This window comes from Chelonia mydas, chromosome 2 (genome assembly GCF_015237465.2).
Source record: "Chelonia mydas isolate rCheMyd1 chromosome 2, rCheMyd1.pri.v2, whole genome shotgun sequence".
Taxonomy (NCBI): domain Eukaryota; kingdom Metazoa; phylum Chordata; order Testudines; family Cheloniidae; genus Chelonia; species Chelonia mydas.
Window position 1 is genome coordinate 203,119,326 of NC_057850.1, and position 26,639 is coordinate 203,145,964.

The following is a 26,639-nucleotide window of genomic DNA, read 5'->3' on the forward strand; positions in this document are numbered from 1 at the left end:
GAGTAAGTCATGCAATCTCTCTGTACTAAAGTTGCCCATCTGTTAAAATGGGGATTACAATCCTGTAACAGGGATGTTGTCAGGATGATTTCATTCATGTTTGTGAAGTGCTCAGATACTTTGGTGATGGAGGCCCTCAAGTATTACATAGCAGTGATGGAGATTGGCCACAGGCTTTTTACCACTGTCTTCAAGAGCTGGTCTGAGCATTTCTGAAAATGCTTTGTGTACAGGCAGCCTTTGGGATGAAAACAATGTTTTTGTAAAGTTCCTAGTGAAATAATTGTAGGCACACATGGAAGCCACAGGAAGGAACAAGGATATAAGGCTGGCTTTGAACGCTGAACCATGTACCTTTCTGAAATGCAATAGGTCTATCTCAGGTAAGCAAAAGAAAAATGCCCCACTGGTATTAGAATTACAGTTACTCCTAATGAACTATTAAAACATTTTTAAATACAAGGTTTTACTTCTGATGGGATCGCCAAAGCTGGCACCTCATCTGCTGAGCCAGCAGCCAACTCTGGTTTCATTAGGACCTTTATTTTTAAATGAAGGGGGCTGAGTCATTAGAACCCTGGGAGTCAGGACTCCAGGGTTGTATTCCCAGCTCTGTAGCTGATTCACTTACCTTGAGAAAATTATATGCTTTAGTCAAATACAAGTTATTGGGCTCTAGGAATAACTGGAAGAAATTCTATAGCCGGTTCTGCAGGAGGCCAGACGAGATGATCTAATGGTCCTTTCTGGCCTTAAAATCTATGAAACTGTGAAATTGCTTAACCCCTCTGGGCCTCATTCTACCTATCTGTAGAATGGATCTAGTAATGCTTCCTCTTGCATGGAGGTATTGTGAGGCTTAGTTCATGTATTTCAGACATATGGATTAGTGCTATGGGGTGGGATTGCAAGAAAGCCCAATCTTCTCACTAACTCCTCACACCAGTGGGAGGGCCAGTAGGCTGCTTGTGCCCTACCCTACAGAGCAGCCAGGCAGAGAATGCAAGAGCCTAAAGTACTCTCATTAAGTATGCTTCATTCCTGAGGGCAGATGAGATGGAAAGTCTCTTCTGTGTTTGTCAAGAGGTAGGTCTTGTCTTGGCACCTGCCTCTCATCTGTTTTGGCTTTTTTGATATATGTGTGTTTTTATGTCCAAACAGCTACATTATAAGTGGTTCAATACTCTAGTGTTCTACCTAAAAGTTCAACTAAATTGTTTAAGCAGGTTCACACTAACTTGATTTTAACACCTCCTTTAAAGTGGTTTTGCGAACATTGTTCTCAGCCCAATGAAGACAGGGACGTTGTCTCCCTCTTCCAAGCAGAACTACAATGCCATGAATTCTGATGTAAGTACTTAGTCTCCTCTGCTCCTTTGACTGTCACATCACATTCACTTTCCCTGGCGCTTTGGCCAAACCTAATGGAATTCCTTAGCATTATTGGAAGTCCCTGTCTGTCTTGCTGTACTGCAGTGTCTCTCAACCTTTCCTGACTACTGTACCCCTTTCAGAAGTCTGATTTGTATTGCGTACCCCCAAGTTTCACCTCTTATAACAACTACTTGCTTACAAAATCAAACATTAAAATGCAGAAGTGTCACCACACACTAGTACTGAAAAATTGCTTACTTTCTCATTTTTACCATATAATTATAAAATAAATCAATTGGCATATAAATATTGTATTTCTATTTTAGTGTATACTATATAAAGCAGTATAAACAAGTCATTTGTCTGAATGAAATTTTAGTTTGTGCTGACTTCGCTAGTGCTTTTTATGTAGCCTGTTGTAAAACTAGGTAAATATCTAGATGAGTTTATGTTCCCCGTGGAAGACCTCTGCGTACCCCCAGGGGTACACATACCCCTGGCTGAGAATCACGGCTGTACTGTGAGTGAGCCCTTCTAGAGCCACTGCACTCCCCAAGAGTACAGATGCATCTTGCTTTTAGACATTTTCATTTTGCCTGCTTCAACTTTTGGGTGCCCAACCTGAGGCATATATGAGTCCAGTCACCAGAGTTGTTGAAGTTAGTGGGAGCTGCAGGTGCTCACCACCTCTGAAAATCAGGCCCTGGATGTCTCAAGTTAGACACACAAAATGAATGGACAGTTATGAAAATCCTCTGCAACTAACTACTAAGGAAATTCCACAAACATCTCACAAAATGACATTGCAGTTTGACAACTGCTGGTGAATTCTCAGAATCCTACGAAAGTCATCTAATATTTTTTTCAGTTTTTTGGTGAATACTTTGTAAAGAACATCCCATAAGATTGATAAACAGCAGTCTAAGCATAGGGATTCAAGTGAAATTGATACACAAGCCTGCAGAAAACCATCAAATATCTCTGCTTATGTGTTCAGATAAAAATTGAAGTCACATGATGCTTTGAATTCAATACATGAAATTGTATTCTTAATTATTACTGCAATTAAAACAGGTAAATGATACTCCTCTTACAGCCAAAAGCATCTCCTCTAAAAGGACAACACATAGCCAGTACTGCAACGTTTAAAACAGCATGTATTCTCTCCTGAGGCTTCACTGAAGAATACAGCACATGGGGACTAGAGTACATGATCATAGCTCCATTGAAGTCAAGCCCTCTAATCTCTGCACTGTTTTGACGTGTAAATCAAAATGAAATGCTTGGGGCAAATAAAGCAGTCAGCATCTGTGTTAGCTAGGCTTTGCCTTTCTGCCCTTTTCATGCCAGACGTGAGATGCAGTGCACTCCCAGGATTAGCCTTTTCCCAGTGGGCTAATTTACATCGCACCGAATGACCCGTAGAAAAGCACATTGTACTAGCTTGTCACATGTGACAGAAACTGCTGGCTTTTCTTTTGAAAACAAACATGAAACATTTGCACCTCCAGCATTTTTCACACAACGCTATACATGTTAGCAAGTGTACGTGTAAGTTTCATAAACTGAGCTCTTCCTTTTTTTAAAAAATTCATCTTTCCATAGAGTTGTACAGCAAGTGACTGAATCAACTAAACAATAAGGCTAGAACACATGAAAATTTTGGTCCTGCTGTTCATGCATGGTAAGTAAAAATAAATGTATAATTGACTAAGGGAGTTGTTGGTTGCAACTAATTTCTACAGCATGTTAGCTAGTGAATAGAAGTGAAAATACCCAACTTTTTGAATGCCCATGGATTATATAAATGAAATGATCGTTTTCTCTTCGTATTTAATTTGCATTAATTATAGTAACTATAATGCTATGGGAGAATGGAAAGATTTTTTTAAAATGTATGCTAATGTAGAAATGTTTAACAGTCACCTACTGCAGGGCTGAAAAGAAATCAGGCTCATTTAGTATAAAACATAGACTATTTCCTATTTGTGGTAAGTTAGAACAGTTAATTACAGTGTGCGTATATTTATTTAGTCATATATAATTTGCACTTAGACAAAGGGTATTTAGGGAATTTATTAGTACATGTCCATTTGTTGACAATCTGGCTATAGTTGAAAGCAAAAAGTTCACATATATAATTTAAAGAATGACTTGTGTAAAGGCATAACAGTGTCTTCATTCAGACAATTGGAGGATCTGATTTCTATTGAAATTAGACCTGGTGTCCCACACTTCATGCCAGTGTAGTTTCAATTTGCATATATTTTCAATGTGTGTAACCTTTATTTGCAGTAAGAAAGAATGGTGGAAGACTCAGAAGACCTAAAAGACTCTGGAAGTCAGAGAATATGGACAGAAACATCCATCAGGAGAGAGAACAGATTTATTGGTAAATCTCCCAAAGAGATGAAAATGACTGTTGCCAGGTGTAATTCTGCTGAACATTATCAGCTTGTCATATCATTTTATCTAGGCCTTGTTCTTGAACTGAAGTAATCTCTCTGCCACTTTAAATTAATCAGAACTCTATGCAATTTTGTCTGTCCACTGAGCACTGCAGAAATGCATAAGACAGATACTTTTCTCAGATATTTGTTCTTTATTCAGCAATATGAAATGACTGCCTGACTTAAATGCTGCTTAGCAACTGAATCTGTCTTCCAAATGTGCCCTTCTACTGTTTTCATACACATGACTATTCTGCCTCTCATGATACAGTTTCAGGTCAGAAGGATGATGTGTGGGGCTACAGCTGTGACAACTAAACATGAAAATGAAGTCAGAGTTCCGGGCATGAGAAGCATAAATGTCACCCCCTCTAACTACAGACACTGATGGAGAATATGATTTTTAGAGATTGAGCTTTATAGAGAGTGGAGCTGATATGGAAGATTAAAACACATATATAGGCCATAGGGAAGGTGACTGAATTGCTCAGACTGAATTGCTCAGGGCCTGATACTCCATTGCCTTGCACCTCCTGTGGGCATTTCTACCTGTGGAAATTGGGTATAAAACATTACCAAATCAGAATGATAACATATCCCCATCTAGCACAAATGACTGCACAACAGGCCACACAATGGAGAATCAGGCACTACATTGTTAGCCAGACTAAAGGTAAGGGATACAGTTCCTCAGACTGATCAATTTGATAGTCAATTAGAATAAAAGCTCCACAATGATACCTAATATTTCTTTGAAAATAAGTATAAAAGACTTCATTTTTTAAAAATGGCTTCTGAGTTTGGTCCTTTAGTTGATTGTGGGTACAAAATTCCAGACATCATGAACTGCAGGAGAAAATAAAGAATTTTAAACAACCATCTTCCCATCTGTCCCTGCAAATCAGGTAACTAGAAGAGGTGTCTAAATGCCAGCACTTACTCCCGCATTAATTAAGAGTGCAATGTTGTGGGTGCAAATTAGAAGCCTGGCATAGCCTACTTTTAAATGAGGCCCTTTGATGTTAAAAGTTTGAGAATTACCAATTAATCCCATGGGTCTTACAACCAAAAGCATCTTCTCTGAAAACACAACATACATAGCCAGTTAATCCCAATAAAGTAAATTACACACTATGTGCAAAAGCCCATTTGGTGAAAAGAAGAACATCATTTTCCATTTTAACTGATTTGGGCCAACATGACCTCATTTAGCTTTGCTCCATCAGTGGGGAGATCTTTTGTTTATCCCGTTTAACGTTCTGATGTGGTGTTTTGTGCAACAGTGTTCCCACCTGTGAGAACTGAGAAGTGTTATTCTGGTTTCCATCATGGGATATCTTGGATGAAATCCTGGCCACAGTGAAATCAATCAGAGTTTTGCCTTTGACTTTCATGAGGGCAGAATTTCATCCCTTTTGTCTGTGAATGTGTACAGTGAGACTGTACTTTCCTATGGGTGAGGTACACTTTTTTACTTGGCTATCCAGCACCAGCCACATCAATCACACACAGATGCACATGCACATGTGTACATACAAAATTTACTTTCAAGTGTATTTGGTTTCTGTGTATGTGTTTCAGATGCAGTGCTGAGCTACCTCATGGGTCCAAGATTTCTGGTTTATGCAAGCTGTGCACTTTCTATATGGGTAAGATAAGCTCAGATAAAATTATTGCATTGTAAATGATCAAGAGAAGCCTGGTTTGAGAAGCATTTGTATTTCTGGAAGCACTGTAGTACATCTGGAAACATATTTAGAAATGAATCAAATTAAAATATTCAGACTGCCCCATTTTCTGTACTTGCATTTATTTAGTCCATGGTATTGCTTTATTTTGTGAGGCTAAAATCAAAATAAAGTTTTGCCTCTTCTATTTTTCAGGGAGATCGAATGTGGCACTTTGCCATGTCTGTATTCCTGATAGAATTGTATGGACATAATCTCCTTCTAACAGCTGTTTTTGGGTTAGTGGTGGCTGGCTCTGTATTGGTGTTTGGGGCCTTAATTGGAGATTGGATTGATAGAAAACCAAGAAATAAAGGTAATTGTCTGCGTTGATTTTGATATTCCTAACTAGGAGATACAAACTCTTGAATATAATTACTATCCATGTGATTTAATAATGCTTATAAGTGCTATCTTCTTCAGGGTGCTTTAAAAATATTAATAATTTCTTACACCTTTCCTATGAAGGAGGGAAGCATTATATCATCCTAACTGAACAGAGAAACTGAGAAAGAGAGATTAAGGGTAAAACTGTGCCTCAGTGATATAGAAGCCTAAAGCCAATGTGACTTCCCCAAGTCACAGAAGACAAGCTGGGAGTAGGAGTTCCTCGCTAGATCATCCCTCTCAGAATTTGCAAAATGTTAAATAATGTTCCTTATAATTAGCTCTGGTCAGAAAACACAATTTCTGTTCTGTAGTGAGAATGAGGTGTCATTCTTTGTCTTTCATACAAAGCTGAGACATTTCTTATTAGAAAAGTCTGTTCAGGTGGCTGCTAGGGTTTTGTCAGATTGTTTGTATTAAGTGACAGAATTTGTGAGAGTCTTTTAAAATCGAGCAGATATATATCAGATCAAGAGCTATTTCATTTTGCAGTTGCTCATGCATCGCTGTTCATTCAGAACTCCTCTGTCACTGGCTGCTGCGTAGTTCTGATGTTGGTATTCTCTTACAAAACCGAGATTGAGCAAATGTGGCACGGCTGGTTTAGTGTAAGTGTCTAAATGATACTTTGAATATTTCAGTCTTGCGTTCTTTATGTAGGTTAATAATGCACGTAAAGTATTTGCTTTAATCTTAGAGACTGACTGTGGGCCAGAATATCCTCTGTGCTGTGGCTGTTGTACACAGTACCGCCAGCAAAGCAGCTGGAAAGCCAGTATAGTCAGCCACAGGGTATCCTCACAGAGAGGATCCCATGATGGGGAAGAGCCAATGAAGCAGCTCTTCCTCTCCCTCCGTCTCCCCATCCCCCTTCTGCACCCTCGGCTTTGAGTGTAAGGCGTGCAGCTGGTGTTTCCTTGTATCCTGGTGAGCCCCAGCTGTTGTATTGGCCTTTTGGAGCTGTTAGCAGCCAGGGCAAGTTAAAGCAGCTCTCAGGGGGACCAGCCTGCCCCAGGAGTTGGGGGCCTTAAACTGCCATTGAACCTGCTCCCAAACTTTAACACTCTGCATTTCTTGGCTGGAGCTGAGGATCTGGGCCTTGGTGAATTGAGCCTCTTTAACATGTTTCCCTCTAGTGTTCACCTTTGATTTGAGGCAAAGTCACCTCTCGATATAATGGCAGAAGATTATAAGGTTTAGGGGCAAATTCTGCTTTCATTTACCCCTTTAAATCTAGAGCGACTCCAGTGAAGGCAACGGGTTCACCCTGGCTTTCGGGAGGTTTAACTGAGAACAGAATCTGGCTCATAGTGTTAATGGAAAAGAAGCTTTTGCTGCTCAAATTAGCAAAAATGTACTCACTCCTGTGGCAAACTTAACCTGTCTCTGAAAGCTTCCATCCTTATTGAGACTTTGTGTAATGTTCCAGCCAGCAATAGCTGAGTAACCTTGATTCTTGGATTCCAACTTCTGGCTTTTATTCACTTCCAACAAGGTGTTCTGTTATGCAGTGGTAATCATCTTAGCCGATCTGGCAAACCTGGCAAGCACAGCGCTGACGATAACCATTCAGAAAGACTGGATTGTGGTCATCACAGGTGATAACAGAGGCCAACTGGCTGGTGAGCTAGATATGGTTTATGTTCATATAGCCAAAGCTATATTTTATTTAATAGAAGAAACATAGTTACATATTTATTTAGAAACAAATCTCTAATCTCATTCCTTAATAAGAGTCTAAGAAGATTAAATAGAGCTGTGTTGAAAGCAGTATCTAATGTTCAGTCCTCTCAGGAGAAAGCCTGGTAATGTATAGGTGACAAAGATTTCAGTTTTTCACCAATTTCATAGAATCATAGAATATCAGGGTTGGAAGGGACAGCAGGAGGTCATCTAGTCCAACCCCCTGCCCAAAGCAGGACCAATCCCAATTTTTGCCCCAGATCCCTAAATGGCCCCCTCAAGGATTGAACTCACAACTCTGGGTTTAGCAGGCCAATGCTCAAACCACTGAGCTATCCCTCCCCCCCTGGTTTTCTGGGTGATCAGATAAAAAATAGGACTGTGCTTATTAATAATGAGCTTTTATTAACAAGTAAAAGTAGCAAAGTTACTTAGCTTTCTTTAACAAGTAAAAGTAGCAAAGTTATTTCAGGTGAAGCAACTACTGAGAATTGACAACGTCTTTTTAGACAGGAGCCTACAGGGCACAGTAGGTTAGTTATACTTGTCTTCTGCTTTGGGAGACCTGATTCAAACCCTGGCACAAATCATTAGTGAAAGGACATATCCAAGACTCTGTCTGTGTACTTCACACCACCACCATGTACTGCAATTAGGCTCTCTTGGAAGTCTCTCTATGGCAGCATCACCGGTCTAAGTTAGGAAGGGTTCTTGTAAATCAAGATTAAAGTGCACTGCCAAAGCTGAGCAAGGAAGCATACATGTCTCTCCATGCTCTCCCGGACTCAAACCCCTGTTGTTAGTCCCTGGCTTTCACGAGCACATCTTTATCTGTCCTCCCCACCACGCAATCACTTTATTTTTCATGTGGTCTTATGTAAAATATCTTGCTCATTCTGAATATCTTAAGTGATAATTTATTATTAATATTATTGGTTGTATCACAGTAGCACTTAAAGGCCCTGAGTGAAATTTGGACTCCATGAGATGCTGTATAAGTATATAGTATGAGACAGTCCCTGCCTGTAGAGCTTTTAGTGTTATTAGGCAAACAAAGGGTGGAAGAATTATCACGTCAGTACTGATGCACGCGTGCGTCCGTATATATGTAGAGTGAAATGCATTCTGTCTTTACACCATGTCTAGGAATGAATGCAGTTATAAGAAGAATGGATCAAGTCATAAATATCTTCGCTCCTCTGTCTGTGGGGCAGGTTATGACCTGGGCCTCTAATGTCATTGGCTGTGGATTTATTCTTGGATGGAACTTGATCTCTCTTCTGGTAGAATTTATATTCCTATCCAGGGTGTATCAACTAGTGCCTCCTTTGGCTGTGAAACCTCAACAGAATGCAGGAGAATATGCTATAGAAAGACAAATGGAACTTACAGATGTGCCAGGTAAGTAGTGTTCAATAGGAGAACAGCCTCCCACCAACATTTTAAAAATGTATTACTATTGAAATACAGGCTTGCATCCAAAATGTTGAATTACACATGAAATAATTAGAGTACTAGAGGGTATCCAATGAGTCAGTCCACAGGAACTGTATGAAGATAATAAAATTACTATAAAAAGAAAAGAGAAAAGCTAAGTAGCAAATATGCGGGGGTCAATTCTCCAAATCCAGGTACTAGGGTGATTTACATACACAACTCGCAATGGTGGGTGTGAGAATAGCAGAGCCTCCATTGTTTAATACCTTACCAGGCAGATTTAAAGACAGTTTAATGAATCCATCTGTCTGCATTATGTGCTCCTTGGTATAGAGCACTATCCTCAGCATGTCACTGAACCACTGATACTCATTTAGAATGATGGTTGTCATAGCAATTCAAGATGCTAAAAGAAAAGAAGTCAGTGAAGAATGATTTAATGCATGTAATCCCTAATATTCAGTTTATTTTTGCTACTCTTTTTAAAAGAGTATTGTATCCCCAGTGACCATCTTCCTGTTTTAGTGGTTCTCCATGGGGTCAATTCCTGCCTCATTGTACATGGCCATCTCCTACTAATGACAATGGAAATTATGCATAAGTACTGTTGCCCATTTTTGACCTGAACCGCTCATCAAAGTTTGGGGCCCTTCAGATGTACAAGTTGGAGGGAGAAATTGGTGATAGTCAGGTATGCAGTTTTATTTATATACAAAGTCCTGTGTCTCTGAACACAGGAGGAATCAAGTAACAAAAGGATCAGCTTCTTACCTTACAGAGTTCAAGTCTCTGTAGCCAGCACCCAACCCCAAAGCCCCCTCTCTAGCTTCTTCCAGGGTCACACTGTGCTTACAGGCTCCTGCTTGGCTTTTCTTTCCTTTTTTCCTCTGCCTCTCTCTGTTCTTGTCTGCCATATCAATCATTTCAAAAGCAGTGTTTTTTCTCACACTCTCATACACACATACCAAAACCAAAACTCAGCCCAAAAGCTTCTCAGCAGGTTCACACACACCTTTTGTTTTCCGTGGGGCTCATATTTACAGTGATGTTAATTGAAGAGTGAGTTCATACCCATCAACCTCAGTGGGGTTTTACCCCAACCCATAACAAGGTTTTACCCAGCTTATACCAGGAGACTAGATGACTTATGACAACAAGACAACTCCTCTGATATCGACCTTACTCCCTGGAGCTGAGCCTTACTAATACTAATCATCAGATGCCATATCAATGGGGGGTGAGTCTGTACTAGCAGCTAGAGTTGCGACATAATACTTCTTGATGCTTTTGGACATTTTAAGAAAAAAGACAGTAAAATCACAAATTAGGGCATGTCTACACTGCAATCTTAAGTCGACCTGTGTTCGGTCCACCCTCCTTCTGTCCGTGGTGTGTGTCCTCCTGGTGACACACTGACTGAAGAGGGGCAGTGTAGGGGGGCAGCTCTCCACTAGGAACCCAGCTGCCCCCCCAGGCTTCTCACCTCCCTACTCCCACATGGGAGCAGGGGGAAGCCACCCAGGGTTTCTCGCCTCTGGTAGGGAGATCTGTACCTGGTGTCCAGTGGGCTGCATTGTTCCCAATGGGGAGCTGGGACCACAGGGGCAGCAGGGCTCCCAGTAGGGAGCCTGGGCTGTAGCCCAAGCTGGGAGCCTAGGTGACAGCCCAGCTTGGAGCAAAGACCCAGCAGCAGCTGAGCTGGGGAGCCAGCTTTCTTGTCAATTTCACGACTTTGGCCATTAAATTGACAACACAGCCAACAGCTGATGTAAGAAATGCAGTGTCTACGCAGACACTGCGTCACCCTAACCACCCCGACATAAGCCCTACACCTCTTGTGGAGGTGGAGTTATGATGTCGGTGCCGTAGGGCACTTACATCAGTGGGAGCAAGGCTGTAGTGTAGACACTGACATAGGTCAACATAGGCTGCCTTATGTCAACCTAACTCTGTAGTGTAGACCAAGCCTTAGTCATGATTTGTTTGTTACACAATTGGTGCAGTGATGATTAGCTGAAATCTGTTTTATACTAACCTCCACTCCCCAAGCTCTTGTATGTGATATTCAGGCTAACACATTGTTCTCACTGAGGAAAAGTATCCTGTGCAATTGTTCACTCCCTACTATTTAGGACATTCTTTATCCATTATTGATGAAGAATTTTTTTTAAATACCAAGCAAACCACCTGCAGATGGACCTCCTGTGCAATTCTGCTACAAATGTGCCTGTTCAGCCCGGTCTACCTGTTAGATCAAGATGGCTACATAGCTCAGGGCTGTGAAAAATTTCACACCCTGACTGCAGAAGTTAGATCGATCTACTAGATGTGGCTAGGTTGACAGAATAATTCTTCCATTGACCTAGCTACCTCCTCCATAGGCACCGAGTTTCTAGCCCAGGTCTACCTCCACTCCACCCCTTCCTCCCAGGTCCTACCCCCCGCCTCTTCCTGCCCTATTCCGCCCCCACCCCGAATGCTCCCAGCCCTCGCTCCTCCCCCGCCTTCCCCCAGTGCCTCCTGCACGCCGCAGAACAGCTGATCACGGCAGGTGGCAGGCGCTGGGGAGATGGGGAGGCGCTGATTGGTGGGGCTGCCGGTGGGTGAGAGGCGCTGATGGCGGGATTGCCCGTGGGTGCTAATATTTTTTCCAGGGATGCTCCCCAGAGTCAATACCTATGACCTCCTCTTGGAAAGGTGGATTAACTACCTTGACAGAAAAACCCTTTCTGGCAATATTGGAAGCACACAGTGGCACAGCTGCAGTGCCATAGCTGTGCTGCTGTAGCCACTGTAGGGTAGACAGACCCTCTGTTGACTATACAATGAGAACATACTAGCCATCCACAAGGGTTTTTCCGTGAGAACAGACATCTCTATGTGTGGGGTGGATGGCAGGAATAACAGAGGGGGAGGTGAATGGGATGCAGGAGTAGGGGTTGAATAGGAGCAGAGGGGGAGGTGAACAGGAGTCAGAGAAATGGGCAGTTAGATAGGAAGAGAGGGGGGAGGAGCCAGGGAAGGGGTGGGGAGACTGGATAGGAGTAGAAGGGGAGGGGACAGGAAAGCTGAGGGAGCAGGGTAAGGGGTTGGAGGAGCAGAGGGCCACAGACACAGCCTAGGATCACAGTGGTAGAAGGGTCTAACTATTAGAACATGCTCCCCTACAAAACCTGGAATTGAATCCAGGAGTCCCGAGTCTCTACATTATTCTAAGCAGCTGTGAAACCCAATGGCATAGTGTGGCATTCCGCACTCTGCTTGTTTCACATAGAGGATAACAGCCTACTATGGCTACTAGTTATTCTATTAGCTCAAGTGGTGGAGGTCCATGCAGTGGGTCTAACGGTTCAAATCATGCTGCTGATCCAAGTGGGGGCAGGGGCGGGGGGGGGGGGGATCAGTGTGCTTGCACATAATAGAATTTCAGTGTTTTCACTTTTTACTTAGGTTCTGGACATTACATTAAAAAAGAAATTATATTAACAGTATGCTAAGGCTGTATAGTTGAGCACAGATTAGGAAATGCCAGAATTAAAATTACCTGGGCAATCTTAATTTCACCGTCTTGTGCGTATGCATTACAATACAGTCTTCAGTGACATGATCACATACTAATTTTTCCCATGGGGATCCCTGCCTCATTCAGTGCACTGGACTGATGGTGCTCTGGGGAAGAATCGGGGCTGTGTATGCGGGAGACTGTTGTCTGTAGGACACCTGTCTTGTTTATTGCAGAAATTGGAAGGTGTGGTAGTGAATGAGGCAGGGATTTTCAGGAGAAGAAAGCATGGTCTTATCTATCTGATTGCCCATCCCTCTGGCATCTGTTCACTGTGCCCTCTGCTCCTATCCACCCCCAACACAAAGTTCTGTTCCCACCCTTCACCCCACCCCGCCTTGGTTAAGACAAGTGAAGAACTTGGAGAACTGGATTCTATCCCTACCTCTGTCCCAGAGCCCTAAACCAAAATGTTCACAGGTGACCACTAACCGTATGTTCCTAATTTTCTGGATGCCAACACCTGAGACCAGGTTTGCAGAAGGGCTCAGCATTCACAGCTGCAACTGGAGTCAATTGAGTCTATGCTCTGAATATGTTAAAGTGACAGAAAATGCTAAGTACTCTGAAAAATCATGACCTAGTTGTTTCAAGTTGGACACCCCAAAATAGTGGATACTCTAGACAATTTGGCCTTGATCTCATTGTGTCTCAGTTCCCCATCAGTAAAATGAGGAGGATAATGCCTCCTAATCTCACAAGCTTGTTGTGAAGATAAGTGAATTAATGTTTGTGGAGCACTCAGATACTATGGTGAGGGCACTCCAGAAACATCCATGAGAAAATGAATAATTTTGTATCCAGTGCAGCATTTGGATGATGTGTGTTAAATAAGTCCTTGGACCACACATTGAATGAGGAGGATAAAAAGAAATATTGAATAAACACCCATTTACTGAACAAGGGACTGGATCTTGTGGAACAAATAGTATGTGATCATGTAATTAAAGACTGTATCATAATGCATATGCACAAGGGGATTGAATTAAGGTTGCACTGAAAGCATTAATTCTGGCATTTCTTAACTTTTGAGTGCTTGAGTGCCATCCTTAATATTCTTTTAATGTAGTTATTTTTGTATGACATATGAGATATATATTTATGCACTGACATATGAGCCCCACAATGACATTTTTACAATCATCTTTCTCACACACAGGGTAATTAGCACTTAGCACTTACATTTTCAAAGTACTCTACAAACATTAATAGTAATTAAACTAACTTACTCTTGATGGATGATATGATCACTTAGATGGAATTAGCTGGAGGTAATTGAAACTGACTATAAATATGAGAATAATTTACATTTTCTGAGAACTGTTATTCTTTCATAGAAAAAAGTATCATATGCCTTTTAAAAATTAAATACCTTTGATGGGGCAAATAAAACTGCATGTATATTATAGGAGTAGCTGTAGTGCTCTACACCTTCAAAGTTCTTTGTAAGAACTAAATGTCAAATATTCACAAAAGCCCTAAAAGTTTGAAAATAGTATTATCGCACTTTTATAAATGGGAAATCTGAGAGAAACGTAAGTAATTTACCCAGGGACTCAGTATTAGCACCAAAATTATAACTCAAGAGTTTCTGGGTCCTAGTCTTCTCCTCAGCTCATTCGATCATAGTCATCACATTTAGCTCCAATAACAGAGCTTAAAAACAATCTTAAGACCCAAAATCTGCACAATGAAGTTAACCATGTCTGAGATGTATCTAATTTACATTTAAATCTTTATTTTGTAGTTGTATCGAAACATTATTCTTTTTTTCTAAGCTCGAAATATAGATAAGGATGAACTGGATATTGCATTTCCAGCTAATGTTTCTTTTTTGTGTGTGCAATAAATCCCATACTGGATCTGGTGCCATTTTGAATGTCTGAACCAAAAGAGTAGTAACAGAGCCAGAAACCTTTGCTTAACAAGTTCCCGTTTAAGTTCATTAGTTCTGATTAAAACTTGCTTTCTCTTACCTTACGTTAACTTTATTTTGTGTGTGTGTGTGTGAACTTGTGTGGCAAACAGCCAAACTAGTATGAGATGTTTTGTTCCTCTTTAAAATATTTTGGTGTAACCAATATATAGACAGTGTCAATGGCTTTCTTTCATAATGTAGCTACCGACACAGTAGAGATTCAGTTTGTCACACCACTCTCTGGATAAGATGTAAGACTATGCCTGCACCCGAAAAGGTCAAATGAAGTAATTCAGGGCCAATTAATAACAGGTCCACTTTCAACTCCCTTTGTTGTTTGTTGCTTTCAAATGCCTTTAATATTTGCCTTCTAGCAGCTGCTTTGAACAGATCAGTTGGGGTCCACTCTTCCCGAGAAAGCAGGAATTCTTATTGCAGCTTACTGCACAGTGGAGCAGTTGCCACCAGAATCATTAAAACCTTCTGACTGGTATTTTACAGGGGATCTTCCCATTTGCTCAGCTGTTGTTGAATTCATCAACAAACCTGGGATTCCAGAGGCACCGACGGAGCAGAAATCCAGTCCTGAAATGCAACGCAAGTCAATCACAAAACTGCCTCTTTGCTTCAGAAAAACGCACAGGATGCTGTGTACGTGCAGAGATGGCTGGAAAGCATATTACAGGCAGTCTGTCTTTTTAGCAGGCTTGGGTTTCGCCTTCTTGTACACCACAGTGCTTGGCTTTGACTGTATCACTACAGGGTACGCCTACACGCAGGGGATCAGTGGCTCTCTTCTCAGCATACTCATGGCTCTTTCTGCCTTCTCAGGACTAATGGGCACAATTTTGTTTACTAAGCTAAGGAAGCATTATGGCTTGGCTGTCACAGGAGTTGTATCCAGCCTCCTCCATGTAAGCTGTTTAATGCTGTGTGTGTTTTCAGTCTTTGCCTCCGGCAGTCCTTTTGACTTGGGTATTTTCTCTCTTCTCACAAGTAAGAACTCTTCCTTAAACCACGAGACACTGCAAAAGAACCAGCTGCATGTTTACCCATTCCAAAGAAACATCAACCAACCCATACTGCCAGATCGTTCTTCAATTCATTGGACTAATAATACAGTGCTGTTGAACAGCGTGCATGGGGACAATCACCCAGAATCCTATATTTCAATCATTCTCTTGTTCTCAGGAGTGATACTAGCCAGAATTGGTAAGTATACATGCAATTTGCCACCACATGCAGAGTCGCTTCACTGGGTAAAATATTCTGTGAACAAAAACCAGATGTGATGATCTCTCTGTTACATATGGCCCACATCATCATAGTATTGACCGTCTCACAGTCTAATATATTTATCCTCACCACACCCCTGTTAGATAGGGAAGTGCTGTTATACCCATTCTAAAGATGGTGTTGGGATTCTGGGTGAAGGTAGGCAGGACTAGTGGCAGGAGCTTAAGAGCCAGGGTCAGAGCCAGTGTCAGAGTCAAGAGTCGAGCTTATAGTCAAAGCCAGAGTCCGAGTCAGGAGACAATATGAGGGTCAGAGCCGGAGGCAGAGTCAGGCCGAGGGTCAAGACCAGCTATGAGGGTCAAGACCAGCTATCAAGGTCAGTGTTGGGTTTCTGGTGGGGGGTCAATTGGGAGGCAGAATCCAGGTCAGAGCCAAAGTCAATACCTGGAGACAGTTCAAAAGCAGGGCAGTCATGGCAGCTAGCTAGGGATCCATATTGTTGCCTGGACACTTCCTAGTATGCCCTAGTATGGCTTATATAAGATACAGGAGCCAATGTGGGATTGCTAAAACAACTATCAGTTGGATCATTCGACGTGGGACTTCCCATGGTGTCCAACCTCTGCAAATTGTGGGTCATAGAGGTCAGCTAGTTTCCAGCTACTCCCAGGTGGCAGTGGGGGATGTTGGTTAGCTGTGTCTGCAGGCTCAGGATCAAGTCCTGCTGATCCTTTCAGATGGAGAACTGAAACACAAGGACTAGCCCAAGGTCACATCAGAAGTCTGTGGCACACCAGGGAATCAAACCATCGTCTCCAGCCACCAGGCTAGCACCCTAACCATTGGACAGTGCCTTCCTCTTACATGTTAGCAATGCATTAGCTTTTAAATATATACATATATATATAGTTGCTACTAATTTACTAATACAGCAACCTTCATAAGTATTAGGGTGTAGTACAAACATATATAACAGGCTTGGAAACAGAAATAACCAGGAACAAAATCTCTCTAATCTAATCTTAAGAACAGATTCATTTGAGCAAATGGATGTTCCATGGGCTTAGAGCCAGTCAAAAAAATCCCTGTAAATGAAAGCACAGAAAGTACAACAGCAGTTGTGCCAGACTGCTGTATGCTTAAATATGTAAGAAGCAGAATTAGTAATTAGTACTTAAGGTAAGAAAATTCAGATAATTTAATATGAATCTCCTCACAGGTAGCACCATTCCACAAACAAAGGTTTGTAAGGGGTGGGGGCGGAAGGGGGGGAGGATGTTGAGGCTTCCAAAGAGATGCCATTTGGAATGAAATCACTTTCTAGTCAATACTTTCAGAAAGAGTATCCTGTTTTTCATCAAGTTAATGACTGTATAGGCATAAACATACTTAATTTACTCTAGGGCTGGTGGAAAGCGAGGGCCTAATTAAGGATGCTTAGCACCTTGGCATAGCAGGCACTAATTTTCAGAGCCTTGTAATTGCATTTCTGCTCCACCATTCAGAACCTTATTTTTAAGTATGAATGCAAAGTAGTTGATTGTGTGGTATAGGGATTTTTGTTAAACATAGCAGCCTTATAGGGAGCTGCCTTATAAACATGATTTTACTACTATGACATCCCAGGGAGCAATCCAGACCAGTGAGAGGTTGTCACCCCTGCCCTGTAACCTACGGTGTCTCACAATGCTTTGCTCCCGTAGCTCCCCACCTGGGCCCCTCACATACAGCCAAACAGCATGCAGATCACACCCTGAATGTCTGTGTATAGCTGCATCCTGCCAGTCACACTCCAGTCACACTCTGGTTTCCACCAGCCTCGGTTATCAGTTGCAGGGTGGCCCCAACACAATTGCAGTCCTGAATTTCCCCTGAAAATGTATGTTTTGCACTATCCAGCCTCTCCTGGACAGTTCAGATATTTTAGGTCCATTGCCACTCTAACGGAATCAATATCCAACAAGTTTACTACTGTAAATGGAGTAACCCACACAGCTCAGTTTAACACAACACTGGATTAATTTTGATTAAGAATAAAACATATTTATTTAACTACAAGGAGATAAGTTTTAAGTGAGTACAAGTATAAGGCATTCAAGTCAGAAATGATTATAAGAGAAATCAATATAAAACGCTTCCTAGTACTAAAACTTAACAAACTAGACTTGGCTCAAGGTGAAATCCCTTACCACATGTTTCCAGTAACATTGCTGATGAAATTCTCAGGACAGGATCTGCTCCCAAAGTTCAAAGCCTGTTTCTTTTGTCTTCTTAGGTGTTTGTGTGTGTGAGAGAGAGATAACTTGGGGTGTTTTTGTCCCTCACTTTATAGTCCAGTCCCCCTTTCCTGCTGTGAGGATGGAGTCAGGGAGTGTTGTGGTGAAAGAGGTTCCATGTGTTTGCTAAAATGTAGATGGATCTGTTACTGCCATCCTTCTTTGCCAAAGAACAGCCACTTGACAGATGATGGCCCATCAGTTTTGATGACACATGACTAGAGGCATCAGCTTGTCCTATGTCTTTGAGAAACAGGTTTATCCAAACTAGTCTGGTAAACGCACTTCAGAACTGATTTCAACTTATGTTTATAACTTTACATATAATGTTACTACACACATTTCATCATGATATTATTGACCAGCGAGTTATTAGTTTTCAAATGATATCACAAGCATATTTTGCACAAAGGTTATTACAATAATCTGTAGGGTGTGAATACAGGGGTGTATTCAGTCACAACTACATTTTGTGTATTCATACTGCATCCATATTGAGATGCCTTTATATATTCCTTCACTATCTGTTACCCAGGATTACGTGAACTACTTGTCAATAAAAATGTAATTTTAGTTTCTCTCATGCACAATTCAGCATGTTTTTCAACTATTTTATGCAGATAGTGCATGTCATTTATGCATCTGAGTCTTCATTAATAGACATCTACCAAAGATTTCTAGTCAGTTTGACTGCCTTTAGCATATCTGTGTTTTAATAAAACAGTTATGTTGCATTCCCAGGATTTCCTCCTGTAATTATTGGTAGGGCTGCTCAGAGGAACAACACTGATCTACATGACAATGACATTTCATGCTACTATTATAGCATTGTTAGCCGACTTAAATTTAGCATTTTCATGGAATCCTAAGTATGCTGCAGAAATAGAAAGGATGGGGGAGAAGTAGCATCACAAAGGCTATACTTCTCCTATAAATCCTATTTTAGTAAACCAAATTACAAGGCGGGGGGGGGAAAAGAGGAAGTAGGTGACTCAACTGCTCAGCATGCTAGCCTGTCACCACTGGAGGTCTAGGTTCAAATCTGTATTAATTCATAAATGAAGAAAGGTAGTCTCATTTCAGGGCCATATTTAGTTTTCATCCACAAAACTATAATTGGTATAAACTGGCAGCCTGTTCAAGAGCAGCCCATGATGCAATAGCAAAGCCACTGTAGGTTAGCATTTAGGTATAGCTGTGTGCTGAAATCTATGGAGATTGTATCATGAAGAATTATCCAGTCAGTCTATTCCCATGGGTTTTTTTTTCACAGTTTAGTGCATTTTTAAGTATAAATTTGGTACATCCATTACATATTATTCTTGTTTCATGTAACGAGTCTTTTTGACTTTGTTTTGATTTTATAAAAGTCTAAACGTATTATGGAGGGATTGGTAACTACTCTATAGTTAAGGTTGAGTTGAGTTTTGAACATAAAGCAAGGATCAACCCTGTATGGTAAATATGCATGTCCTTCCCCCAATTACAGCCCTTGCTCTTTGAATACACAATTTTCTCTAAAGTTACAAATAAATTGGGGTAATTAGTTTAGGAATTAAAATTAATTGAAAAAGGGGCTTTTAAGAAATTTAGTGTCAGATCTCTTTTCATTAAAGAAAATGATTTAGTGGTCATTTTTTCCTGTTGTGCATAAATGAAAATTTCTCCTTCATGAGAAGCTGCAGGATACAATAGTTTACTTTAGTTCAGAGACATCAATGAAGAACTACCCTCTTTCAAAATGGCTGACATCTTCTATTGTTCTCAGTAAGACCAAAACTACAGCTGCCCTCAGTTGGTGGCCATTTTGGGAATGGTGTAAAACTCTCTTGTTCTGCATGGGATTGAGTGTATCTGCCTCCTCGCAGCCTAGGAAGAAATCATCTTCCCTATGGGCAGCTGTGCCTTCAGTCCCATTGAGAACATTAGGACAAGGTGGCCATTTTGAAAGAGGGCAATTCTTCCTGACAACTATAGGATGAATTACAAGGAAAAATTACCATTAATCAAAAGAAAAAAATCAAGCACACAAGAACTCAGTGAGTTTTAAGTATATGGAACGTTTCAAGAGTTAATTCATTTTGGTTGCCCTAATTGTACATTTCTATACTCTATCAAGTTTGGATTACTTCTACATTTAATCTTCACTGTGAATTTCTTAAGTTTACGGTGCCTGGTTTTGAGATCATTACAACATCCCTTTAATGTAGTTTATCCTAAAGTGTTGATATATACTCACAACATTAACTCCATTTTAACATAGTTTTTGTCTGGGAATTATACTAAATATGAACACAAAAGTAATAGAAAAGTTACATGAAGGAGGTCTAGAGTTTGACAAAAACAAAGACAGAGCTGAGATGGTCCTTCCATATTTTAACTTGCAGTTTCCTAGTGTAATTCTTTTTATATCACTCATAACAATCTCTACTATCAAGAGAGACGATCATAGAACCTTGCTAATCGGCGCTAACAACTAATACCCCCATTACAATTTTTTAGCAAAAAAGGAAATGAGGAAATAATGCATTATGAAATGCACATTCTTATTTTAACAATTGAAATTAGTTTCTTACACAAAATGGTAGATTACGTATTATAAGATTTAGTAATGTGAGGCCTCATAAAAGCACCCTCCTATTAATCCTTTCCTAAGAAGGGAGAAGAAACTAGTTTTTGTAGGTACAGTGTAAGGTGTGTGCATTAGAGAAATTCTATGTATTTTGTTATAATTTTAAAAAAAAATTATCTTGTGTCCTTCAGATGGGATATAAGAGAACAGAAATATATAGTTATTCCAGTGATATTACAATGGGTATTTTGAGGTCATTACACTCTTAGCTTTTTCACAATTCTTCCATCATTTAACAGGAGTCACTGGTTTATCATCTGAATACTGGTGGACAGGGCCACAATATGTAGTGTGGCTCAATGGACTTCCATATGTGGGTAGCCTGCTGTAGCTCTCCTAATTTGAAATTGCTAAATTTAAAGATGGGGGCTGGGAACCCATTAGAGTATTTGGTCCTTTCCCTGCCAATAGTGGACAGCTACTTACAATCTATTTTCTAGTATAATGTTCAATGTAGTTTTAAATGTTTTACATAGATGGGGCTTTTCATTCCCTTAGGAGAATATTATACAATCCAAAGGACAAATTCATGCACAATTTACAGCACTTGAGTTTTACTGTTCTCTTGCAGGTCTTTGGTCATTTGACTTGGCTGTGACCCAGCTTCTTCAGGAGAACATTCCAGAATCAGAGCGTGGGATAGTCAATGGTGTGCAGATCTCTATGAACTACTTGATGGACCTTGTACATTTCATTATGGTTATTCTAGCTCCACAACCGCAACAATTTGGGCTGCTGGTGATAATTTCCTTACTGTTTGTGATAACTGGACATGTCATGTATTTTATTTATGCTAAAAAATATAAAATTAAAGAAACTGTGATACCAACAAACTCAGAGAGGAAGCCACAGAATCCCTCTGTCTGAAAGTCTCATAATCCTTTATTTTAAAATTATCCTATCATTCACGGAGTATAGGTTACTTGCATAAAAATGTTGACTAAACTCAACACACTAGCCAAAATGTTCCTCTGTTTCTATTCCCACCCCAAACACACTGCTATATCATGAGAAATAAAGAACAAAATACTAAATGAAAGACTTATTTCAAAACACTTAAAGATTGTGTTTTTTAAAGGACCGTCTCATTTCTCTATCTGCTTAGTTTTTACAATCAACTCTTTTCAAGGACACACAAAGCCTATTCTCAGGGTTCCAGATGAAAATGACAAGGCAACTATTTTCCCCTTTGTTTTCCATATGTAGAGAACATTAAAACACAATTCACAATTTGCACATCACAACCTGCCCTTCCCAAGCAGATGATACTGTCGTTATTTTTTTAACCATCTTTTCCATCACATGAGATGGAACGACAGGAATGTGTCTTCCTAGATAGTTCGTAGAAACCAATAACTCATTTACAGCCAGCACATTGTGTTCAACTTATCACTAAGAAATACTGTATTTTTTACTTTGGAGTGGCCGAGTACTGACCCCTTTATTGCATATCAATATTTTCCCTTTATTTGAAAGGTTCATTGAAGTTATTATACTAGGTGATTTAGGGTTTTTTGCGGCACCTCTTTCTTTCGTACTTTGGTTTTATTTTTGAATGCAAAAAAACTAGCTCAGCATCCAGCTGTTCAAACAAGTTAGTGACTGCATGGGCAATTATTTCTTCACTAAAGCTTTGTTGAATGCAGTTTCTCTTTTTTAAAATAAAGTGATGTTTTCAAAGTTTAAATATGTGGCTGTGTATGTTGGTCAGATTACTATTGGGACATAAAATAGAGGCTATAGGTATGGTTTCCTATAAAGACTTGTTCATGACATGGAGTTTTCACTCCTTGACAAAGAAGCACAGAGCATCTTAGTGGATAGAGCATATGGGAAATGGATGATCTTGGCTGTACTCCTGGCTCTGCCAGTTGCGTTCTGGGTAACCAGCAAGTCATGTCACCTCTCTGTGCCCATTTTCCCAGCTGTAAAATGGGAAGAATGATATAGACCTGCTTTGTAAAATGCTTTGAGATATATATAATTAATAAGTAAACTGTGTGGATTCTCTTTTGTGAATAATATGCGGCTGCTAATACAGTGAGTCACCCACTCCCCCGTTAACATCTTTATTTAAACACACACAGCACAACTCTCTCCCTTTGTCAAAGCAGCAGTTGTAAAGTGGGGTTTATCAAGCACCAGAATAATTAGAGTAGTGGAGAACTGATGAGGGTACTGTCAGCTCTGAACACAAGGGACTAACTGGTACTTTCAGTTACAGTAACTTAAAATAACAAAAATAGCTTCCAGTTCAAGTCTGCCCTCCAATGGTTTTAAAGGAACACTGCTAATAAATCTTGGTGAAGTGTTAGCTTGAGGGTGAGAAGAACTAACCTGAAGGAAGTTGACATGACTTGTTAATTAGCAAGGTTTATTAGTATTCAGTGTTTCACTTTTTACTGTGGCAATTTGCTTTCTGAGACTCACTGCTTTCCCCATAGGTCATGGGTATTCAAGTCTCATATAGCTTCTCTGGCACGTTATGAGCTTCAGTCATAATAGTGTTTTATTCCTTAACCTAACAAACAGAATTGAAAGTAATTGCTCTATGCGTCCGCCTACTCCAGCTGAATAGAATGGAGGCAGGGGAAGTGAGGGGAAACTATTTTGCAAGAATGCAGCTATTGTTGCTAAAGTGTGTTATATACTGTATTCAGTGGTGAGCTGGAGCCGGTTTGCGTGAATCAGTTGTTAAATTTTGAAGCAGTTTTAGAACCGGTTGTTAACCTGCTTCCCTGTAGGGGGCGCTGAGGCTTTGATGGGCTCCGGCCCGGAAGTGATGTAATTCCTGCTCCGGCCACCAGGGGCGCTGCGCTGCGGGAGCCATGTGGGCTGCCGCCTGGCCCTGGGCACGAGTCCTGTTGCTGCTGCTGCTCCCCTGGCCCTGAGGCTCCTGATGCTGCCTGGTGGGTCCCCGGCTGCTCTGCTGGGCCTGGGCTGCGTCCTGCTGCTCTCCCCGTGAATACCCACCACCCTGCCTGCAGCCAGCCCCTGTCTCCAGCCACCCCCGCACCCCCTGCCTGCAGCCAGCCCCTGCCTCCAGCCACCCCCTACCCTGCCTCCAGAGACCCCCTGCCCGCAGCCAGCCCCTGCTACCCCCCCTGCCCTGCCTCCAGCCAGCCCCTGCCAACCCCCTGCCCTACCTCCAGCCACCCCCGCACCCCCTGCCTGCAGCCAGCCCCCATCTCCAGCCACCCCTGCCCTACCTCCAGCCACCCCCGCACCCCCTGCCCGCAGCCAGCCCCTGTCTCCAGCCACCTCCGCACCCCCTGCCCGCAGCCAGCCCATCTCCAGCCACCCCTGCACCCCCTGTCTGCAGCCAGCCCCTGTCTCCAGCTACCCCTGCACCCCCTGCCTGCAGCAGCCCCGCCACACCCCCTGCCTGCAGCCAGCCCCTGCCGCACACACCCCCTGCCCTGCCCGCAGCCAGCCCCTGTCTCCAGCCACTCCCGCACCCCCTGCCCTACCTGCAGCCAGCCCCTGGTGCACCCCTGCCCCTGCCGCACCCCCTGCCTGCAGCCAGCCCCTGTCTCCAGCCATCCCCGCTCCCCCTGCCCTGCCCGCAGCCAGGCCCTGCTGCACGCACCCCCTGCCCTGTCTCCAGCCAGCCCTGCACCCCTGCCTGCAGCCAGCCCCTGCTGCACCCCCTGCCCTGTATCCAGCCAACCCCTGCCGAACGCATCCCCTGCCCTGCCCGCAGTGAGCCCCTGTCTCCAGCCACCGCCCTCACTCTCTGCCCTGCCCACACCAGCCCCTGCCGCACCCCCTGCCCTGCCCGCAGCCAGCCCCTGTCTCCAGCCAGCCCTGCACCCCCAGCCCTGTCTCCAGCCAGCCCCACACCCCCTTGCCTCCAGCCAACCCGCACCCTCCTGTCTCCAACCAGCTCCGCACCCCTTGCCCTGCCCGCAGCCAGCCCCGCACCCCCTTGCCTCCAGCCAACCCTGCAGCCTCCTGTCTCCAGCCAGCTCCGCACCCCCTGCCTCCAGCTAGCCCTGCCCCACGCCCCTGTCTGCAGCTGGCCCCACGTCCACTGGTGCCCTGCAGTTCCCAGGGCAGTAACCCTGCACACCTGCTTCAATGAGGGGGGCAGGGAGCAGCTGGGACCCACACATGTGCACACCCTCGGGTGACCAGACAGCAAGTGTGAAAAATCAGGACAGGGGGTGGGGGGTAATAGGAGCCTATATAAGAAAAAGACCCCAAAATCGGGACTGTCCCTATAAAATCGGGACATCTGGTCACCCTAGCACACCCCCAGGGAGTGGCGGGGACCCACACATGTGAAACGGAGCTCATTTCTAGTTCAGGCCCATCTTTTTAAAAAAGAACTTTAGGCAGGGTTAACATACATCCGTATTTTCCCGAACAGGTCAGGCTTTTTGGTTCTTAAATCGCCGTCCGGGAAAATTCCTCCCGGGAAAATACGGATGTATGGTAATCCTGTTGGTACAAAAAATACATACTGGGGCACATCCCTTAAATCAGAACTTTTTATAGGGAACCGGTTGTTAAGATTTTGGCAGCTCATCACTGAATGTATTGTTGTGGAACCATAGTACATTAGGGTAATATTATAGCCACATGTATACTTCAGATACTGCCATGTTAAAACAGACCGGTACCAATCTAGTTTAGCATCCATTCTCCAGCAGTGGCCTGACACCTGATGCATGAATGGACAGTATAAAAACCTTTATTATTGTATTTAAACTTATTTTAAAGGAAAGAAAATTCCTTCCAAAATCCAACAGTGAATTACCTTTTACCCTAAAGCATGAGGGTTCTTTCCTTCCTTCATTTTTTTTTTTTTTTTTAGTTAACCTCCTAATTAAGGTGCTGTCTGGCTAGACTTATTGATGTATACATATGTCTAGCCACTCTTTAAATCCCAGGGTAACATTTGCTTTAGGAATGCAAAGGCTACCCCTGCATGCAGATGCCATCCAGCTGAAAGCTATCTGGTGCATCCATCTCCCCATCTAATCTCCTGCCTGTAAGCCTTGCATGAACAGTAAAACAGAACAGAAGTAAGAAAACAGAGGTTAACACTGGACAAAGCATAAACGCCCAAGTGGCCTTGTAAATAACATGTAGTTAGTAGATAAAGAAATAGTAAGAAGAGTTAATGTGTGATAAACTTGCAGCTGCAGCTTTGCTTACTAGCATACTTTGTAGCTTGTGGACAGTTCATTATCTGTACAGAGATTGGTACCAAAATTAGTAGACCAATCATAAAGTGACAGTAACCAATAGTATTAAGTAAAAGAGTGTATAAAAGCTAACTTATGATTATGTACATTGAAGGTGCGGTATACCCTGTACCCACCTGCTACACTTGAGCCTGATCAACTCAAGTGTAGTTTGATTGTATGCCAATAATGAAACCTCAGTGATGAGTCCAGAGTTGAACTGATTTCTTGGATTCGAGAGAGCTGGATAAAGTATTATCCCAGAACTGGAGAGGTGTTCTGGCTAAGCTGAATGGAAAAGATCTCTGAGGAAATCATAACATTGCCACTCTCACTTATTCAGACCTAAAATGAAGATGAAAAATGTGATGGCTTTAATTTGCACTTAATTATAAATTATTGTTCATGCTTTTTACCCCTTTGTGATAAAGTAGTAAGGAGAGTGGCTCGTTTTGGCCTTTCAAATATCTGAAGAACTGTATGAGCTGGGGACAGAGCTTCTGCCCGTGTCAATGGAGCTATGACAGTTCACACCAGCTGAGGATCTGACCACCTGACCTGTGATATATAAATGAATCATTTTGAATAATTTGCCTTTCCAAGCTGTGTAGTTCTAAGTATTTTTTCCAAAAGGCCATGCAAGCACATGTAATATATAACATTTTCCGAGGTTAAGCTCAGTCTCAATATGCTAGTTCATATGGCCATCTCATGCAAAAAGCTTTGCTTTAGGAGCCAACACAGCATTTTACAGGAAGCAATGGA

General features: G+C 42.1%; 3 protein-coding genes across 20 annotated transcripts in view; 2 read left to right on the forward strand and 1 right to left on the reverse strand.

Annotated features, from left to right (window-relative positions):
• LOC122464708 (zinc finger MYM-type protein 1-like) overlaps nt 1-26,639 on the reverse strand; it is a 57,283-nt gene that overhangs the window by 13,425 nt on the left and 17,219 nt on the right. For 7 of the 17 annotated variants that reach the window (XR_006288990.1, XR_006288994.1, XR_006288995.1 and 4 more), the window contains 2 exons: nt 26,012-26,219; nt 17,796-23,203 (listed from right to left, as the gene is read on the reverse strand). The exons of 5 other annotated variants lie outside the window; for them this stretch is intronic. The gene's annotated coding sequence lies outside the window, so the exon portion shown is untranslated. Of the gene's footprint in view, nt 1-17,795; nt 23,204-26,011; nt 26,220-26,639 lie in introns of those variants that run through there. 5 more of the 17 variants (XR_006288992.1, XR_006288989.1, XR_006288991.1 and 2 more) reach the window with 3 other exon arrangements.
• Nucleotides 1,767-12,104, forward strand: LOC102935694 (solute carrier family 40 member 1). Of its 2 annotated transcripts, XM_037890554.2 has the most exons (7): nt 1,770-3,058; nt 3,670-3,766; nt 5,406-5,473; nt 5,708-5,867; nt 6,431-6,546; nt 7,434-7,560; nt 8,768-12,104. In XM_037890554.2, the coding sequence occupies exons 2-7, from the start codon at nt 3,679-3,681 to the stop codon at nt 9,028-9,030; spliced, it is 822 nt and encodes a 273-aa protein (XP_037746482.1). In that variant the 5' UTR covers nt 1,770-3,058; nt 3,670-3,678; the 3' UTR covers nt 9,031-12,104. The 2 variants fall into 2 exon arrangements, with proteins under 2 accessions (XP_037746483.1, XP_037746482.1); XM_037890555.1 differs by lacking the exon at nt 6,431-6,546 and having other exon boundaries at nt 1,767-3,058; nt 7,434-7,536; nt 8,768-8,891.
• LOC119563558 (solute carrier family 40 member 1-like) lies at nt 14,935-15,963 on the forward strand. The gene has a single exon (XM_037890557.2). The coding sequence runs from the start codon at nt 15,129-15,131 to the stop codon at nt 15,828-15,830; it is 702 nt and encodes a 233-aa protein (XP_037746485.1). The 5' UTR covers nt 14,935-15,128; the 3' UTR covers nt 15,831-15,963.

Bases quoted from the DNA above. Each gene is read 5' to 3' on its own strand.
- LOC102935694 (XM_037890554.2), top strand. From the start codon at position 3,679: ATGGTGGAAGACTCAGAAGACCTAAAAGACTCTGGAAGTCAGAGAATA. The intron at 6,547-7,433 runs GTAAGTGTCTAA...ACTTCCAACAAG, and splicing joins TGTGGCACGGCTGGTTTAGT to GTGTTCTGTTATGCAGTGGT. The intron at 7,561-8,767 runs GTGAGCTAGATA...CACCATGTCTAG, and splicing joins TAACAGAGGCCAACTGGCTG to GAATGAATGCAGTTATAAGA.
- LOC119563558 (XM_037890557.2), top strand. From the start codon at position 15,129: ATGCAACGCAAGTCAATCACAAAACTGCCTCTTTGCTTCAGAAAAACG.